At 43.8% G+C, this 20,000-nt stretch overlaps 2 protein-coding genes across 8 annotated transcripts in view; both read left to right on the top strand.

Moving 5' to 3' along the window:
- mafgb (v-maf avian musculoaponeurotic fibrosarcoma oncogene homolog Gb) overlaps nucleotides 1-14,254 on the top strand; it is an 18,431-nt gene extending 4,177 nt beyond the window's left edge. For 2 of the 6 annotated variants that reach the window (XM_035637764.2, XM_035637765.2), the window contains exons 2-3: nucleotides 8,412-8,477; nucleotides 8,567-14,254. In XM_035637764.2, coding sequence (XP_035493657.1) covers nucleotides 8,442-8,477; nucleotides 8,567-9,046 — 516 coding nt within the window. In that variant the 5' untranslated portion in view covers nucleotides 8,412-8,441 and the 3' untranslated portion in view covers nucleotides 9,047-14,254. Of the gene's footprint in view, nucleotides 1-7,906; nucleotides 8,287-8,411; nucleotides 8,478-8,566 lie in introns of those variants that run through there. The other 4 variants (XR_004794324.2, XM_035637763.2, XM_035637766.2 and 1 more) reach the window with 4 other exon arrangements.
- Nucleotides 14,255-15,848: 1,594 nt separating this feature from the next.
- The window catches only part of si:ch73-100l22.3, an 11,650-nt gene continuing 7,498 nt past the window's right edge, over nucleotides 15,849-20,000 (top strand). For both annotated transcript variants that reach the window (XM_047333820.1, XM_047333819.1), the window contains exons 1-3: nucleotides 15,849-16,662; nucleotides 17,036-17,161; nucleotides 17,295-19,929. In XM_047333820.1, coding sequence (XP_047189776.1) covers nucleotides 16,531-16,662; nucleotides 17,036-17,161; nucleotides 17,295-19,929 — 2,893 coding nt within the window. In that variant the 5' untranslated portion in view covers nucleotides 15,849-16,530. The remainder of the gene's footprint in view (nucleotides 16,663-17,035; nucleotides 17,162-17,294; nucleotides 19,930-20,000) is intronic.

Below are 20,000 nucleotides of genomic sequence, written 5' to 3'. Positions count from 1 at the left end.
AAATTGAGATGGACATCTTTATAGGACACGTTCTTTATAGGACACGTTCTTTTCGAAAAGATAATCCTCAGATGAATCGCTGCACGATGAAAGTTTTTCAAGTTAACGATCTCGTTTTAAAAACTTCTGGTTCCTGCGTTTCGAATACACGGGCCATACATGCCCGTGAAACCGCCCGGGGGGTTCTGGCACTGTGTAGTTTGCAACTTGAAGTACTTGAGATTACAGTCAGTATAGAAAAAAGTTACTGATGGTCAATACTCATTTCATTCACAAGTTTATATTTCCTAACTGATACCTAATTAAACATGTTTTGATCAAAATCCTTTCCATGTCCTGAAGATGCTCGACCCAGGCAGCGTTCATTGCAGGGCTATAGTACCGGATTGCATTAGATTGCACAGGTGTTCACAAAATTGTGTTCAACTCCCGTGTGTGTATGTGTGTGTGTTTGTGTAGGAGATTTAATATTGGGAAAATAATTTCCAAGTGGCGTCTGCGTGTTTATGATCTTGTTTACCACTGGGATCCATTTCAGAAAAGTCTTGTTATGCTTGCAAATTTCCAAGAGGGAGAGAGAAGTAAAAAGAGAGAAGTAAGAGCAGGAATAAAAGACGGAATCGGAGGCGGGAGGAGAGGGAGAGAGCGGCAGAGGGAAAAGGAAGCAGTGGGGCAGATCAATAGTCGAGTGTTTTTTTTCTCCACAGTAATGATGAAATATGGTGTAAGCAGATCTGGTGCATAATCATTGCTGTGCTCCACTGTTTTTTTCTACTTCTGTGTGAGGGCGCTGCTTGTCCTTGTGTGTGTGTGTGTGTGTGTGTGTGCGTGTTATCTCCTTCCACAAGTGTCTCTCCTCGATATTAACATAACCTCCCCCAGAACCGGAAAATGATAATTCAAGTTGAATCCCATTGCAACATGCACAAGAAGTCAAAAGGATTAGGAAAATGGAAAACAAGTTTGGGATCAGTTCAAGTGGCTCCAATTACTGATTCAACCTTGGGTCCTGAAATGGCTTGTTGTGTGGTGAAATCGCGGGCCGGTCTTCTGTGTCAATAATCACTCTGGCATCAGCTCTCTTGGAGGCAGATCCTTATGATTTCCCCTCGGAGACGTGTGGGTTTACTTTGGAGCTGGTTGAGAAGGCTCAGGTCAGAGGAGACTACTCATTGACACACACTGACAAACTCACACGCGCTCCACGCCACAGCAGTGGTTTTGTTTTGCATGTGGTGCTGAGATATTGAGAATTGCGTGCGGCTGTGGAGATGCAAGGCCCCGGTAACGGGAACATCCATACCAGCGGTTGTCTACCAGTTGCATCATCTATATATGCGCAAACTTGCCGCATTTTTTAGCTGCAGTGTGACGATCCCAGAATTGTGGTATGAGTTTCTGAACCTTGTTAAATAACACACACGTACGGGCACAGACAAAGTGCGGTGCCACCGGGCACAAAGATATGAGTGGGCCTCGAATGTAACACCAGTGTTTGGCCTTCAACTGTGGCATATATTGTTTCTATGCAGTGAGGGTTTCTCCACTTTTTTCTTCACATTTGTGTATTAATATTCAAGTCCAGTTTGGAAACGACACATCGAGAGCTGATCTGATAGGATATTGGCGTCTGGCGTCAGGTTCAAAACCTGATTACATTTGGTTGTGTCGCTCTACATGTTGCTCTTCTCCGAATTCTCCGAATTTTTTAGTCCTTTCCTGTTTTTTAAAACTAAAATATACAAAAAAGAGCATTTTTATTCACCCTTACTATGTCTGTCTTTGTAGACAAATCAGATGACCGCAACTAACAATTATTTTTTGTTTTCTTTTCATCTGTAAGCAATCTTTTTCTGATTGATTCAATAAATTAACTAGAAATGAAAATAGTCAATGGTAACAACTTCAAACGTCTTGTTTTTTCTGACCCACGTTATGGAAGACAAAGAAACCTGGAAATATTCACCACGTTTATGAACCTGCATGAATCGGTGAATTCCATTTACATACAAAACGTTTAAATGCCCTTTTAAAAAATTTGTAGCATGTCATTTTTTTCTTCTGCTTTTTGAAACGCAACACTTAGGAACTTTTCCTCATAAACATACAATGTAATGGCAGAACTTACATATAACATTAGTTTTTTATCTAAGTTACATTGCGGCATCATTTCATCCCCTCAATTTAACGTGTGAGGGAAAACTGACAACATACTACAATTAAAGATGCATATGTCCACACACTCCACGTGTGTGTGTGTGTGTGTGTGTGTGTGTGTGTGTGTGTGTGTGTGTGTGTGAGGCACAATGTCTGTCATACCAATCTAAAACGAGTGACCTTCAAACGGTCACACCAGGAATGTGGCCATGCAAAAGGCCACTGCAGACCAAACTCATCAGCCCCCGTGCGTCCCTCTGGTCCCCCCTCTCTCAAATGTTTGCCAAGGAGCTCCTCGCTCATGTGACCGATCATGATAAAAAAGCCTCTCTGCTGAGTCACACGCTGCTTACTCTGCTGTTGCACTGGAACTTTGTCTTTGTCTCAAGGTGCCGTCGTACTGCTGAGCGGGGATGTGCTGCGTCTTGGGGAAATAAACTTAAACATATCGTTTAACTTATCCCTGGCTCCCTCACAGCCCTCCGTTTGTTACACACACACACACACACACACAAAGAGAGAACCAACTTAACCTAGGGTACATGCTTTCCCTCTTCTTCAAAGAAAAAAAAAAAAGCTCTGAGAAAAAAAAAGGGAGCCAGGGCTCAATCGCCTGACATTGCAGTTTTTTTTGCTTGTGTTGGGAAATTTGTCATCACACTCCGACTTACTACCTGGAATGGGAAAAACGTGTCGACGCCAGGACTTTTTTCTCGCCCCTTAATAACACACTCGCACAAACACTCCGCAAGCGCACACACACACACACACACACACACACACACACACACGCGACGCCCCTTCTGAACTCTCGGAACAGTGTGAAAGTGATCGCTCCGTATATTCTAATATGCATATGAGGGGGACAGACTCTGGCTCTTCAGAAAGTCTGGTCCTTCACTTTTCCCCGTGTCTCCTCCGCTCTCCTCTGTGTCTGTGTTATCATGCTTATTTCACGCTCTGCATACCTCCTAGTTAATAGCTTCCTGCTCTCTCTCCACACACACACACACACACACACACACACACACACACACACACAGACACACACACACACAGACACACCCCTTCACCCTTCACTTTCTCACCCTCTCTCCATGGTGCTGTATATCTCTGCCGGTGAGCGTGCTCCCCCTCTCTCCATACACAGGTTTGCCACTATCTCTGATCTGATTCCTAATTCTCAATTAGCCTCCACACAGTGCTCACTGTTAATTATTTACCAACTCCCTCAGCACGCCGGGCCCACAGTAGATCAATGAGTTCGATAGCTGCTCCCCCCCCCCCCCCCCTTTTTCTTTTTGACAAAGCCGCCAAGGTGGACCGCGGCCAGGAGCTGAGTTTTGTGGTGCTCTGAGGTTTTAATTCACGCGTCTTATATTTTTGCTCTCTCGGTGCCTCTCCATCGTGTCCGCTCTGTGTCCTGCCGCCAGAGTCCTCACTGCCTCTCTCTGCTGCCGTCCTTTGTGTTCTCCGTTACCGCTCAGAGAGTTTCCCCGAGGGAGGAGGCACAGTTAAGTCAGTTGTTACGGTCGGATTATTCAATGAAGGGGGACTTGCATCACAAACGACTTGTGACTCGAACAATCTATTCTTGATCATTCTGGTGCTCGCTTACACCCACACACACCAGCCCCCAGGTCGTTTTTTTGGAACGCCTAATCTGGCTATTTATTTTCCTGTGTGTGTGTGTGTGTGTGTGTGTGTGTGTGTGTGTGTGTGTGTGTGTGCAGTATGCCACCAGCTTTTAAGTAGGAAGTCTCTTTCTAAGAAATTCCTCTCTGTGTGTTGGAAGTGGCCAGAGCAAAATGATTCTCAAACCAGACTGAATAAAGCACTGTCTGAGGCCAGACACACACACACACACGGTGTGTTCATCAGCTTGTTTGTCTGCACACACTTTGGCTCTATGTCTTGTGTTGTTCCTTGTGCTCTTGAATCTGTCTTTATGAATCCCATGATTGCTGCGTTCGCCCTCAGCCTCACGATTACTCTCGTTTTCATCCCTTCTCCAGGACTTGATCTGTCAACAAGACAGGATGTGGAGCTTTGCGTGTGTGTGTGTGTGTGTGTGTGTGTGTGTGTGTGTGTGTGTGTGTGTGTGTGTGTGTGTATGTGTGTACGCGTGCGTGTATGTGTGTGTGTTTATGAGACAGAGAGAGAGAGAGAGAGCAGAAGGTTGTGGGGGAGAGAGATGGTCAGCGGCAGTTTCATTACACTGGATCAGCTTCAGAACTTTTCTAATTGGAGGTTTTAGTCGTGGTCGTTGCTGAGTTCAGGGTTTTTTCCCCAGCCCCAATCCCCCCCACAGACACACAAAGACACACACACACACACACACACACACGGACAAGCTAAGCTCTTACAAATGTGTTGAGGATGCATTTTCACCCAAACGCTTTCCCACCCCCTCTTCCTCCTCTGTCTCTGCCCCCCCCCCCCCCCTGTTCTTCTTCATCGGTGTTCCTCCTTCCCCAACCTCTCTCCTCCCTTCTTCCCCCTGTACTCACTTGCCTCTCTTTTTCTTCTCTTCTTCCTCCCTTGTCATTTGCACCCTCCGCCCCATCTTCCCTACATGCTCAGCATTTTTCTCGGCTGTGGGTGTGATGTCTCTGCCGTAACGCTAATCAGCTCTGGAGACGTCAGCATTCTTTCAGTCCTCCTTCAACACCACCGGCACCCGCACCCCTCCCTCTTACCTAGTTGTTCTTCAACTTGCCATCTGACCAACTCCTTACCCTCCTCTCTTCCCTCTCCTCTCTTTAATCCATATTTTATTCATCTCCACTGCTCTTCACCTCTTCTTGCACCTCTGTCCCTGTGTCCCATCCTCTCTCTCTCTCTGTGTGTGTGTGTGTGTGTGTGTGTGTGTGTGTGTGTGTGTGTGTGTGTGTGTGTGTTGTTTCTCGCACTGTAACCGTAAGCAGCTCTGGTCCTGAGTCGTCAGCGTTCTTTCAGTTGCTCCATAAAATTACTGCCTGCCACAGCGAAAAAGCTGTCTGTTGTAGCAACGGTGGCTGTGGCATTGACCACACCGCAGCGACCACCCTGCAAGCATTATGGGAAGGACACCTCTGGCACTGTGTGTGTGTGTGTGTGTGTGTGTGTGTGTGTGTGTGTGTGTGTCTGTGTCTGTGTGTGTGTCTGTGTGTGTGTGTGTGTGTGTGTGTGTGTGTGTGTGTGTGTGTGTGTGTGTGTGCGTGTGTGTGTGTGTGCCCATGATGAATGGCAATGCCTTTGCTCAGCTCAGATGATCCTTAACCTGGTTGCCTTATACATAGCCTGAGCTATAAGAGAAAACACACACACACTTGAATGGAGGTGAAAAATATGACATTGGTTATCAAAAGGAGCCTACCAACAGCCTGTTTTCCCACTTTTTCAGAGTCAGAAACAAAATCATGACTCAGTACATGCATTTTCATGTATTCGATGTAGCCTGACGTGATGTCAAAGCAATATTAGATTGTCTTTGCTCTGTCAAGGTTGACCGGTTTCAGACCCCAAATGAAGTTGTTCTTTGCCATCTTTGATAGTTAATATGTGCCACACTTCACATCCTTGGGTTTTGGACTGTTGGTTGGACAAGAGAAAGAATTTGAAGAAGCCACCTTGGGCTCTTGCAAACTGTGATGTTTTTTGGGGATAATTTTCAGACAATTCACAGACCAAAGCATTAATCATTAGATTGAAAAATACATATTTTGGGGTGGTTTTGCATTTATTGGACATGGGATAGTACAGAGACAGACAGGAGACAAGGTGAAAGAGATGTGATATGGATCAAATGTCCAGAGCTGGACTGGAGACGTTGCAGTGTCTCAACCATTCAGCTACACAGATGAATTGTTGTAGCCGCAGAACCCATACCTTCTTTTTTCTTAAGGGATCAGTATGACTTAGTGTGGATTATCTTATTGTCAGATCCAGTTACTGTTTATTTTATTCACAGTCAGATCGGGTCCACGCCACAGAAAATGAGAAATTTGCAGGCAGCAAAGTGACTACAAAGGAGCTGTCTCAGCATATAGACGCCACAAACACCTTCAGTGCTCCGGCAACCATTCTCTTTGTCAGTTGCTTTCATCTGTAACTAGACAACAAAAGAAATTTCCCTGAACATGTTAATTGTTTCATCATGCATGCATTTAATTTCTGAATGTATAATGCACCGTTTAGCACTTTGAACGCAACCACATTTGCACGTTCGGGTACTTGCAGTCGGCCGTTTTGTGTGTGTGTGTTTTATCGTGCCCCACTGGCGCGGCGGCGGGGGAATGTGTATATGTTTTCCGGCGTGCTTTTTTGTTTGTATGCAGATGGAGATGGGGGGGGGGGTGGGGGGTTGGCACTGGGGAAATAAACCAGTGCCTGGCAGGAAAACAACCTCCTTTTGCCCCACTCTATTTTCACAGCCCCCACCCCCAACAGTCACCCTCACTTGATGTCTTTGATCCATCCATTGTGCGATGGTGCACCTCCGGCTGTGGGAGGCTGCATCCAAACAAAACGCAAGAGTGTAATGGCTTACGTGGATGGAAAAATGTTTTTTTTTTAGGAAGAAGCTTGTTATAAATGCAGTTGAATGAAAGAGCATTTATAATTGACCCGCGAAGCACTGAAGTCTCTGAATGAAGCTGTGCCGCTGCTCAATCCAAGCAGACCTCATATGTGGGCAAATGTGTAGCACCGCCCTTGTCCATTAGTCATAGTTTCTCTGATGGCATGACAGAATATTGAAGTTCTTGTGCGTCTGACGTGTGTTGTGTGCATGCGCAATTACTTGTATGTGCTTGTCGGTACATTTTGCTTTGATCTACAGCTATTTATAACTGTAGGATTTGTGGCAGCGCGCACACACACACACACACACACACACACACACTCTCACCCTCACAGACATACAGAGGTGCATTGTGGGGGAGGCTCGCTGGCACACTCCGTGTCTTTTGACAGAAAAGAAAATAAGAATGAACAAGACACAATGGCCTTGTGTCACTTCAGTTTCATCACTTCCCCAAACAGGGAGCTTTTTTAAAAATCACCAAACTTGTGAATGACTGAAGGAATAAAACGTCTCTAGATTTTTTGAACTTCTCCCGGTGTGAAATACGCACGAGCGTTTAAATGTACACAGTGACAGAATAGGCTGCTTCGTGGTTTAACTGAATTAGAGACTGATTCAGCAAAGTCAGGCGTGGCAGTTTGGCTGGAAACAGGTCTTCACTGACCAAAAGCCTATCAGCTTTCCTTAGCCCGTATCTATTTATCGGGCACACACACCGTCACATTTCAGGGAGAAGTTAGATGGTTACAAGGAGGGGGGGGTCAAAAGTGACAGGAGAGCAGAAATGTGTGTGGCAGCGGTGGAGGGGTAGGGGTGGAATCAGGAATCTGCTGCGTCATCATGACTGGTCTCATGATGATCGCTCAGCAGCAGCAACAATAGCCGCCCTTTATCGAACACACACACACACACACTCACACACACGCACACTCAGGTTTTCAGAGATGAGAGCCAGACCAATGCACCACACAAAGCGTCTCTTTGAGAGCTTGTGGAGATGCTCATCTGTGGAGCTGTGTGCTCTCAGGACTGATCTCATCTTTTGCACTTATGCACCATGCTCGCTCTTTGGTGACTTTGTTGTGCTTCAGTCCTTTTGTCCCTTGTTAACACAAATGTTTGTGCATCATTTTATCTGGTGTGCCTCATAGTTAATTATTGATTTTTTTTTTTTTATCACCAGTAGGCGTAGGTAAATGTGTTCCAACTCGGCTGCAGCCGCTTTGCAACAGTCTCTAGTAAGGTGTGTATGTGTGTGTCAGTTGGTTTTCCCCTGGAGTTCTTCCCACAGATTTTACCACTTCCTCTTCTTTCTCGCTCATTTCTTTACGATTGGCCCGAAGCCAACCAATAACAGTTCAACATCACAAAGGTAGTGGGCACTGTCAGCGTAACCACCAGGAAACAGGAAGTCAGGGAAATTCTGAGATAAGTTTGTGAGTCACTTTCACTCATACACGCTCATAAACATCGAACTGCTGATGCACAATACTGTAACATGCTCACACAACAGCGCTCCAACTGCAGACTTAGACTTGGTATGTCTCCACTCAACCCTGAGGGTATTGATCTCTAACTAATAAGGAACCGTGCGTAAACAAAATGAGGGTCTTTTTTTGTTTTTAAGGTGGAATAACTCGTTCATGTTTTGTTGCTCATGTCCTGTACTCTCTCTACTTCTCCGTAGGTCTGTTCAGAAGAGCAAGGCTGTAGTGGCATGACGACGACTAACAAAGGAAATAAAGCCTTGAAGGTAAGAGAGTTCACATTTAAAACAGAAGTTTCTGATATGTTGCTCTGTCCCTTTGCTCACTCCCCTGGCCTTCCTCCTGTCTCCTCTAGGTGAAGCGTGAGCCGGGGGAGAATGGCACCAGCCTCACAGACGACGAGCTGGTGACCATGTCAGTGCGGGAGCTGAACCAGCACCTCCGGGGGCTCACCAAAGAAGAGATCCTGCAGCTGAAGCAGCGGCGGCGCACCCTGAAGAACCGGGGCTACGCCGCCAGCTGCCGGGTGAAGCGAGTCACCCAGAAGGAGGAGCTGGAGAAGCAGAAGGCAAAGCTGCAGCAGGAGGTGGACAAATTGGCCAATGAGAACGCCTCAATGCGCGTGGAGCTGGACGCTCTGAGGTCTAAGTACGAGGCTTTACAGACCTTCGCGAGGACTGTGTCACGGAGCCCCACTGTCGGGGTCGGCGTCAGGGCTGGAGGGGGCGGAGGAGGTGTGGCATCATCGGTCATCGGTCCGCTAATACCAGGGAAGGTGGCAACGGCGACGAGTGTGATCACAATAGTGAAGTCAAAAACAGACGCCCGGTCTTGAGGTAGGGACAGATAGATGAGGGAGTGTCACGGTGGAGTTCAGCTGCATCAGAGTAATTCTTCCTCTCTGCCATCCCCCTCTCCTCCACCTGCATTGACTTCAAAACAGCTGGGCAATCTCGATCACTTTGCCCCAGCACGTTCCAGTCACTCGTCTCAGATCAGTGCAGATGAAGGAAAGGAGGGAGGCAGGGGACAGCTATCGAGACAGTAAAGATGCAAGGCCCCTTGGTCAGCGCATGATCATTTAGCACAGTACAGATAAGACAAGGTTCTATGGTCACTGAATGCCTGGTGAAGTCAGGGAATCTGAGAATTTGTTTATTCCCCACAAAAAGAAGAAATTAACATAAATCATGCATTTTTCTTTAGTTGCCATTTAAACCAGAAAAATGTTCAGTGTCAGGTTTTACTGCCAGTAGATCTCGATATCTGTGAATGCAAAATAATCCTGTCACACATTTGCTTTAACCAAGATGTGCAAGATTTCAATCAGCGGCACAAACAAACACATTCAATCTAAAAGGTACATTGCATATGGTCCCCGAGCTCCAAAAGAACACACGCGATTTCACGAGACCCGATGATTTCAGTGGCCGCAGAAAAGTCCCATCTTGCTCTACCTAGCCAAGAACTTTTTCAGAAAAGTACTATAGAAAAATATATATATTACACAATGGTGGTAATTGTATTTCTACTGTTTTGTACCGTGTTGTCATTCACATGAGGTCCAAAGTGTATTCTCTGTGTGAATTGTTATATATCAGGAATTCTGTGAAATTCTGTGGCGCGTGATCGTTTTGGTATTGCTATATTTAGTTTGCTGTATTTGTTTTCTATGATCTCCTCACTTTCGATGTGCGACTCTCTTTCTGTCATTTCTCTGTCCTTCCATTCTATTTTTCAATTCCAACTGGCTTCCATTATTACATACATTACTTCCTGGATTTAACAGAAAGAGTAGTGAAAGACAATAGATATTTACCCCCCCTCAAAAAAAAGCAACACACTGTAGAAAAAAACAGATAAAGGTACTGGAAGTCACTATTATTATCTCGGTTTTCAGGGAAAGGGTTGTTTAACTTGAGCTAGATTAAGATAAAGTTGTCCTCTGTCTGTTTGAGTTCCTCTCAGAAGTGTATATTTGAACACTTGGAAAGGGCAAGTGCCTTGGTCTCCTGGTGATATGCATCAAGAAGAAGTCAAGAGGACATGAGACACGGTGGAGGGACGGTGGAGATTGAGTGGAGGTGTCTGCGTATACGTGTGCTTGTTGGGACACATTGACCAATCAGGACTCATTTAACATTGAGCATCTGACTCTTACTGTGCGTTGTTGTATGAGCAGTGTAATAGCCATCAGGATTATTATTATTAATAATAATAATAATGATAATAATAATAATAGTAATAACACTCATTTATGTGACTTGGAGACAACTTAAAGACAAAAATGAAAGAGTCTGAAAAACAGGAGCCCATACTTATCTACATTTTCTTGCACAGAATATGCTTTTTTGGAAAGGTAATATTCTTATTTGAGTCCCTGTACCTGTATTATGAAATCAAGGTTATTACACCTACAGCGATTTTTTCGCTTGAAAAACGGTTTTACGCTGCATCCCTCTCGCTTTTAACCACAAAGCTCCATTTTGCAACGGAAAAAGGGGTTACTGACGGTGCAGCAAGGATAAAAAAAAAGAAGGTGTTTCTCTGAATTTCCAGTCACACAAATGGGCTGTCATTTCACACAAGCTTTACCATAAAAATAATAGTCTGACGTGGTGTTCTATACTCAAACAATCTTTGTCTATGTATGGTGGAGCCTGGAGTTTTATAAAGACAATTATCTTTGCAATGTTTGTAACGACCTGTAAAAAAAGAAAAGAAAAAAAAAAGGATCGCGAAATCTGTTTGATATACAGTATCTCTATTTTGCAATTGTACCAAAAGTGGCTTAACTACTGAATAGCTTTGTTTTCTCTCTAGTGACTAGGCACGTGTGTGTAACCATGAGCTAGTGTGTGGTGTGCTGTGTAGGTACGTGACGAGGTAACTATAATGTTCGCTGTTTCTTGGATATGACTTAAATCCTTGTTTGATTTCGGGGCCGAAGCGGGTGATGACACCGTTGGTAACTGCACTCTTTCTCTAATCATGGAAATCAAAATTGTCCTCCCGGCCCCGTTACTCAGCTCCAGCACTGCAGTCGTGTTTCATCATTTGTTCATCTGCTCGTAGTCTGAAGCTGTTATTTGTACATTTTACAAAGTTTTTTGTTTTCTCGTCAGACTCATTCTCTGTATTTCCGGACAAGCCAGCGAGTGCTATGGTCGACCTCACGAGCTTCATAAAACGTCAAACGTAACAATGGGCCTGTGTATCCTCCCTTCTCTTTCAGTAAGTTGGGTTTTTTTTTGTAGTATGTGATCAAGGTATTTGTTTTTGCAGTGTACATTTTATCTATATAAATATAATGTTGTTCTTGTTTTGTTTGCTTTTGGACTGTTGTTCTGTCAGTGTCAGGGAAGTGAATTATTAACATTTGTTATTATATTAGGTGTTTTATGAAGTGAAGAAAATCTATTCCTCTATTTAAAGACTTACCTGTCAAAGAGTGAGGTTAGGCGGTTAAGTACAATGGCCTCAAACTGTTTTTTTAACTAATGGAAACCAGATTTAAATTGAGTCATATGCTGAACTAGAAGCTATTTACAATGGAAGAAAAAAAATCACATTACATCCATGCAGCCTTTTACTCGAGCCGCCACTTTTCCACTGTGAAGAAAAAGGATTATCGAGCCTACTGCTGTGCAGTTATTAAGATTAGTTAGTTGTGTCCTCATCTGTACAGTACATTAATATGAAATAGGATTCAAACAGGTGAACACCGAACAAAGGGAAGGGAATGGGTTTGAGATTTTTTTTAAATATTATTTCTCCATAATCTTACCGCTGATAACCATTCTCATGTTCGGTCAAGCGGGAAACCAGAGAACTACAAATGTCAAATGAAAATGTCCCACACATTCTTTTAAATGTCTTATCACAGGAATGTAGAGTGGGTGTCACGCCCGTTGTGTTCATGTTTTTCTTTATATTTAAAAAAAGAAATTGGCCCTGTTTTTAATTTCAAAAAGCTATTATTTAATTTTATACTGGATTTTTTTTTTCTGATATTCTTTATTTCTCTCACTCAGCGTTGCTTCCTGTCGGGCTTTACATTTGCTTGTTGAATGATGTTCTTCAGTTCTTTTACAAGACAGGTGTATGCGGTCAAGAGGTTCACAATAGAAAGAAGCGCATTGTGCTAAGATTACATTTAACCTGGCACTTGTCAAACTGTATGTACTGTATGTACCACTGGCACTCGATATGTTTACACCCACTGTATTTTTTAATGTCTCCCTATTTAAAAAAAAAAAAGGATGTGAACTGTGTAAATGTGTGTCAAAATGGTGGCTGCTGTTAAATAGACATCTCTCATTAAGCAAACTGTGTAGAGCAGAATGAGAACTCCTGCCACACAGGAGCAGGGATGCTATCGTAGTCCTTGTGTCGAGCTGTCTGTTTTATAATCGCAGGTACAGTGTGATGTGACAAGGTTAAAAAGCTTATATACAGAGTGTTTAGCATTTTATACTTGGTTATAAATACCAGCGCCAGCTTGTCTCTTTTAAATCTTGCTTATGTGTTGTGGCTTACCTTGCTTTTTGCCCCCTGTGTCTCTAAACAGTCAACTGTGAAAACATGAAATCATCAAAAAATAAATGTTTTGCCAACTGAGAAGAAAACAGGATGCAAAGATATACTGGAGCTGTCATGCAATGTCTCCAGCCAGACTTAATAATATCATCATTTTTGTCTTCCAGATCTAAATATCTTGTTGTTTTAGCGTTTCTCTGGTGTGAAGCAGTGTGTCGGGTCCCTTAACAAATGAAGTGAATTACTGCGGAAGTTAAATCCTATTTTTCACTGCGCAGACATGATGAGGGGACAGCTGGGACACGTAGTGATCATCAGACAGGGCAGCCTGGTGCTCTTCACAACAGAGTTTATGAGCTTGTGAGACACGCTGATAAGAGCGTATTTATTTATTTTTTCGCTGCCTGTACAGAGGTCATACCCTCCTTATGAAGAGACCATTTCATCACAAACCCAGGCATCCACTCCTGAACTGCGTCCATAAATATTTTACAGAGGCAGAGAGGAGTGGTGGAGAAACATCTGATAAAACTCTTACCCGTTTCCCACCCCACTTATCCTATCCTATCCTTACAAAATGCCTGCGAGTGAACTCAGCAGGTCCTCCCTCAAAACATTCGATTCATCTGGCGGATGCAAATCATTAACTCCTTATCTTGCCTTGTGTCCAATGAGTAAGAAGTCCCTCGGTTGTTTTCCTGAGCAGTGAATCACACCACTGGACCCTTGAATTCCTTTAACTCACCTACGATGCAGGTCATTGGGAGTGAATGAAGCAGGGATTCCTCTGATCGTTTTTCTTGAAAAGAATAATAGTGTTTTGATTTGTCACCCCCTTCTGCTGTGCTCTGTTACTCTCTGCTCCTTCCATCAACAGTTGTCTTTAACCTCTAACATGAAATCTTAGCTATCTCATCACAGATATATTTAGTTGTTGTTGGTAATAGTCTCCCTGTCTGATTTCACTTTTCCGCCGTCAAACAACATGTGTCTGTTGGTGAGCATTTGGCCGGTTGCTCTGGGGAGCTGGGATGGAGATATATATATATATATCTATATATAGATATATATATATAGATATCTACATATAGATATTTTTTTTTCTAAATTAATATAACGGTAAATTTAAAGCTATAGAAAAGTGGTGATTTTGTGTGAATATGGCATTGCCTATTCAAAAAAGCCCTTGTATTAGGAAAATCTGTGTTTTGATATAATTCTGTATGGGGTGTAATAAATGATTCTGCTGCAGTACTTTCTATGGGAAAATACTTAAAATGTGACAGTCTTTGTAAGCATTTATCTTCAACTAAATTATTGTACTTTTCTTTTTTTAATCTGTAAATACGTAAGTGATGATGACGAGGTACTGGTAATCCTGAAATTAACTGTTTCATCATCGGTCTGAGGCATCTTTTAATTTATTGATGTATATACTGTATGTTTGTTGATAAACAGCTTACTTTATTTTGTATATGACCAATAAACATGTTTTAAAATGGAACAGCTTCTGTGTGCCTTGTGAAATTAATATATACAGGAATAATAGTTTTTGACATCTATATTTAATCATTATTTACATGGTGCTGATCTTAAAGAAAAATATAAAATCTAGAACATTCTAAGCAGACACAGGGTGCATTTATTAATTAATCTGCAACTATAATTCCTAAAAGCTGATGTTTTAATTAATGTCATTTTGATAGGCATGTGAAATTCTTTCTTTTTTAAACCCCCCCCCAAAAAAGGGAGACATACACATGCAGTAAGAAAATGTTTTGATGGATGCTGGATCAACAAAATATCACAAAAAGGAAAAAAGGAAAAAAAATCTGCACACCTCAAGGCTCCTGTTTCAAGGGTATTATTTGCCAGAGTGGCGTAACGGAGAATTCAATCCTTCAACGGGAGCTTTTAGGTTCTTGTCATGAAAGAAACTTCTGTAACACAAATAGAGTATCGCAATACAGTATGGGTAAAAATAATACAAAATATTACACACTAATTATGATGAACATGCATCATGTTAACCATGAAACAAACATCCATATGTCCACAGTCTAAATCTTTCACAGATTTGAATCAGTCACAGATTTTTTTTAAATGTTCTTCTCATGAAAGAAATAACACTAACAAGTGTTTTACACTCAGAATTAACTTTTTACCCTCTGATACACTACAAATCTCTTCTGCAGTTAAAAAAAAGAAAGACAAAAGAGAAAAAAACACCATAATTCTGACAGGATATATTTTTAATGTATTATCTGTATGTTTGATGCATGCACGTTAGACCTATGAGTGTTTGTCATAGTCCCACTTCAGAGGCATAACACCTAAAAACCTTTAGTTTCAACTGCACTTTTCCTGCTGTCACATCATCTCCACATGTCTGTTGTCTATTGGAAGCAGTGCAGTGCACCCCTTTTAAAATATACTTTAATCTAAAATCTTTACTGCAAGCAACCTTATAATAATAATTGCTACATTTCACATTCACAAAGCAAGGTTTTTCCAAGTGCTCCCCAAACTTTGATAGTTCTATGATTGAATTTAACTCACCAAAATTAAACCTTTCCAAAAAAAAGGTTTAATTTAATTATTAATTATTAATTAAATTTTGACAGTAAAGTGGAAATACAAACCTTTCCTGAAAGCCTTTGTTTGAGATTTAAAGACCTAGATTAAATTTGAGCTGGACAAAGCCTAATAATATGTCATGATATCTGTCAACCAACAAATATCTAAAAACAGTACAGTACTAATATTTCCAGTATTAATCCACCGCCTGCTGCTTCCTTTGTTTAGCCATTCACGTCTGTAGGGGGCAGTATCATATTACCATCGGTTCCCTAATCCCAATCCGGTCTGGATCCTGCAAAAACACGGAGAGCAGTGGAAATTGGATACATTATTTCTACTAACTTTGCATTAATACCGTTGACAAAAGAGTTAATATATATCTTTGTTTGATTTTATATAATCTCTGTTAATTTAAGTGGTGCTTTGTGTGTTTTAAACGTGTATATTCGATGTGAATCCACTTTCATGCAGTAGGTCCACTCCAGGTTTTGTGAGCGGCCTCGGTTTGTCTCCAACTGTCGCTTTCTGTTGCTCGGGGAGGAGAGGCGGGTAAAATGTAAACACTGATCCACGATCCACGATCCACACTGCTGCCGGTTGGAAGCTAGCTAGACTTTCTTCTGCTGCCGGTTGTATCAGACATCACACACGATCCTGTAGATTAGAACGATGATCATAGTGATCGGATCGGTAACGAGTTGGACCGGTGACTGGCTTTGATCTGTTATCTCGATCTTTAACCGGAGCAGTTCATCGTGAACCGTGGTGACCGGGTGAGAAGAGAAAAGCCTTCGTGGGAAGGAAAAACCCAAAGATAAACCTGAAGTGACCTCGTAGTGAAGACCTCCGTGATGTCCCCCGGCTCCACGTAAACAAACCCACGAGGACGCGCCTCGTCTCGCGCTTTTTTTTTAACGTTCGAATCGTTCGCATTTTAAGAAGCGTCTGACGTCACCGGTCACGTGATCCCGAGAGAACCAATCAAGCTCCGGTATACAGCGTCACCGAAAATCGCTTCCTTGTTTTGACCCGCGCCTCGGAGCTTTGTCACCGGGCCAACGTCACTGGGAAACGCCGAACCAGCACCACCGCGGCTGTCCACTGTAGGTTAGCTAGCCGCTGCTACACCTCGGCAGCTAAACGTAAGTGAAGACAAAAACTATCCACCGTTTGCTACCCGCCGTATCCCGATGCGACTTGATGGAGGACTACGAAAAGTTTGCGCGGCGTCATCTCTCCCAACTGGCGAAGAGTGAGGAGGGGGAGCGCCGTAGACCTTCACCAGCACCCTCCCTCATCCGCGTCCATGGACGAGCCATCCTCCCTCCCCTGGTATGAGCTCTGATTCTGTGATAAAGTCATCACGACTGGGTGTTAACCGGTGTCTGTACCGAGCAGACAACTGCGGAGGCTGCACCAGTGTGTCGTGTGTCTGTGTGTAACTGGCAGTGGGCAGTTATATTTAATTCAGTGATGTTAGGTCAACCATGCTCACTATCAGTCGTAAATGTAATATAGTTTGATTTTAGACTATTGGTTGTACTGAACTTGAGACGTCATCCAGGTCTCGGGGAATTTGTATTGAGCACGATTCACTTTTTCCGCACATTTTATAGACCAAATGAACAATTATTAATACTTGTAGTTGCAGTCTGCGTGTGAAATGTGTATGACATCTCATGTCCTCTTCCTTGAAAAATCACAGCTCTCAGGAGAGCTGAGAGAGGAGATGCAGCGACACAGAGACGCAGCGCAGAAAGCCGCCGGCCACAGGAGGTTGAAGGACGATCCAAGAATGGCCCATGTGCAAAGCATTCTGCAAAGTGTTCAGGTAACGAAGTTTCGGCTTTTCAGCTTTCCCTGTTTGCAATCCTGAGACGTGCCAGTGTCTCTGCAGTACTTTTGAATGAATAATCTTTGTCAGGCATTTTTTCTTTCACTTTTCTCATTTCTTTCAATTGCAGCTAAGAAAGACACCAACTTTGGAGGAGTTGCTTCAGGAGTCGGAATGTTTGTATTCCCAGAAGACCAGTGGTGGATTAGTGTCTGAGGGTGATTTTTTTTTAGAAACATCGGAGGATAGTTCGTCCCTCTCGCTACCACCCTCTTTAAGGAAAGGAAAGGATGGGCTTTCTTTTTCTCCAGTGACATCAAAAGTGTTAAGTTCCTCTTTCACTTCTAATGTGACTCCTCAGCAGAGTTACCATGAAGATTGCCTTGTTGACCGACATGACAGCCAACAGGGACCACAGCAAAGTTCCCCTCGTGGTGCGATCCACCAGTCACCACCCTCGGGTGACGTGACCTTTGAGAATGTCGAAAACGCCCTCAGTGTCTCCGGACTGATTGATGCCGGCAGCGAAAGCTGTGGCTTTGGCTCTTCAGAGGGAGCTCATAGTATGGGGGACTTTTTCCTTCACAGCACCTCGAACACAATCACCAAGATGCCAGAAATTATTTGCCACCCTCCCACAGACGGAGAGGAAATGGAGAGGAGTGGCCTGGAGTTGTCCCTTTGTAATAACTTCACAGCAGTAAAAGACATTTGTTGCATCTCATTCCAGGAGGATTCAGTCACGTGTGACCATTTAACAGCAGACAAATCTGACAGCAGTCATTTGGAGAGCACAGAGAGTGGAGATACCCCTCACTCTGCTGCAGCACTTGAGCTTGACAGAGATCACATTTTGGACAGAAGTGAGGACCCAGTCTCCTGGTCAGAAAACAGTGGCTCTCCGGAGAGTCTGGAGTTATCAGAGACATTAAGCGCTCATTGCAATCCAACAACACAACTGCATAGTCACCATGAACCCACAGAAACAGAACCAGCAGACAACGGTGTAGATGAAGTAAAGCCATCTGAGGGGCCTCATCGTCTGAGCCTCCAGGCCTTGCTAAAGAAATCTCAGGAGTATCGGCGGCGCCAGCGGATGCTTAGGAACCAAGCCAAAAACTCTTGCGTCAAGGAGAGGACTCAGGAGCCAAAACCAAGGCCAGAGGAGCATAGCCTCTCTGATAAGGAGAATGACGAGTGCCCTTACAAGGGGAGTGTGACGATGGAGGGGAAGAAAAGTAAAGAGAGGAGAGGCTATTTAAGTCCAACAGTGGAGAATTCCTCATTAAAGAAATCCTTGGATAATGAAAGAATGAATGAGAATGAGTCCATTGGGAAAAAGACCAACGTTAAATCTGAAAGCAATCAATTAACGGGAGATATGAATACTAAGGAAATGATAAGAGTTGAGGAAGAAACAACCTTCAAAAATAATAAGCTAAACAGTTCACAAGAGGTCATAATAGAGCCTGAGCAAATCAGCGTCTTCATCCAGCAGCAGCCTGAGTTGACAGAAGCCTCCCCAATCCAGGAAGCCTTTTCCATGACCATTGAGCAGAGTGACAGCTGTCCCACAGGTATTTTTCAAGGAGTAGGGAAACATTACACTATCCCAGTCCCTAATTTCTGTATGAGTCCTGTTCATTCCAAAAGCAAAGGAAGTATCAGAGATGGAGAAACCATTGATGTAGCAGAAAACTCAAAGGGGAAAGTTGTAGACAATACAAGCTTGAATGAAGACCACAGTGTTGAAGAAGGAAGTAACCGGGGGGACACAGCAGTTCCTTCCTATGTGAATGGGATGGTTCAAGGTGATGTAACGGGCGTTTTAGCCAAGAGCTCAGAGTGCATCGATCAGCTTGAAACGAACCTCTCCAGTCTGAATGTGCTGATTTCAGATCTGGAGTCCACGGTGAAGGAACACTTGGAGAATCGCAGTCCGACTGAGAGCGACACGCAAAGCGAGCTCAGTTTTAAAGATGTTGAGCACTCTGTGCAAAGTAAACACAACCTACATGTGCAGCTATGTCAACACGTGGGTGATTATTTGGAGGACAGGCTGGGGGACGATGATCCTGACAGCAGTGATACAGAATACAGGGACTTGCCAAGAAGACAATCATTCGACAAACGCAAATACATGAATGAAGGTCCAGGGACTGAACCAGTCTTCAGTGACGCTGATGACAATCCTCTCATCGTGCAGGGAAAAGGAAAAGAGGCAGTTAATTTAAGAGAGATAAGGCCAGTCAACGCCTTAGCTTCAGAGAGGCTAAAGGAAAACGGAACAGGTAACGAAGGATTCACAAAGCGCGGTGGACTGCATGGCAGCTGTAGAAAGCAGCAGCCACTTGCTAGATGTTTCCTGTCTGCAGCACAGCGTATGCGTATTCCTGATGCATTCAGAAACATCCCATCCCACATAATGGTTCCGTGTAACCTGTCGATGCTTTTGGACACCAGTAACCATCCCGTAGAAAGGGGCCAAGACTCTCCCCTCTCGCCATCTCTCAACCAGTCGTACGATGTGGACGCGCCATCTGGCCTGTGGCTCCTTGACGGGTCAGGGTCCGACTTCGGCTCCAAAGGTCATCTTTTTCAAGAGAAGCACCAGACCCCGGAGAGCGGGGGCGAAGGTTGGGGCGGGGTATCCAAGGTCAAACGCAGACTGCTCATGCATGTCACAGAAGAGACCAGGGAAAAGAGTGCAGAAACCAGTGGACGAGCAGGCTGTGTGGTCCGACCGAGCTCCAGCACTCCCACAGGTAAGACTGGGACTGGGAGGGACGGGGGTCAGAATGTGAATGTGTAGGTGTTCACTGCAGTGGAAAGCCAC

This window comes from Scophthalmus maximus, chromosome 8, assembly GCF_022379125.1.
Source record: "Scophthalmus maximus strain ysfricsl-2021 chromosome 8, ASM2237912v1, whole genome shotgun sequence".
Classification (NCBI taxonomy): Eukaryota; Metazoa; Chordata; class Actinopteri; order Pleuronectiformes; family Scophthalmidae; genus Scophthalmus; species Scophthalmus maximus.
The sequence above is the reverse complement of the archived record's forward strand: the minus strand, read 5'-3'. Positions and strand labels throughout refer to the sequence as shown.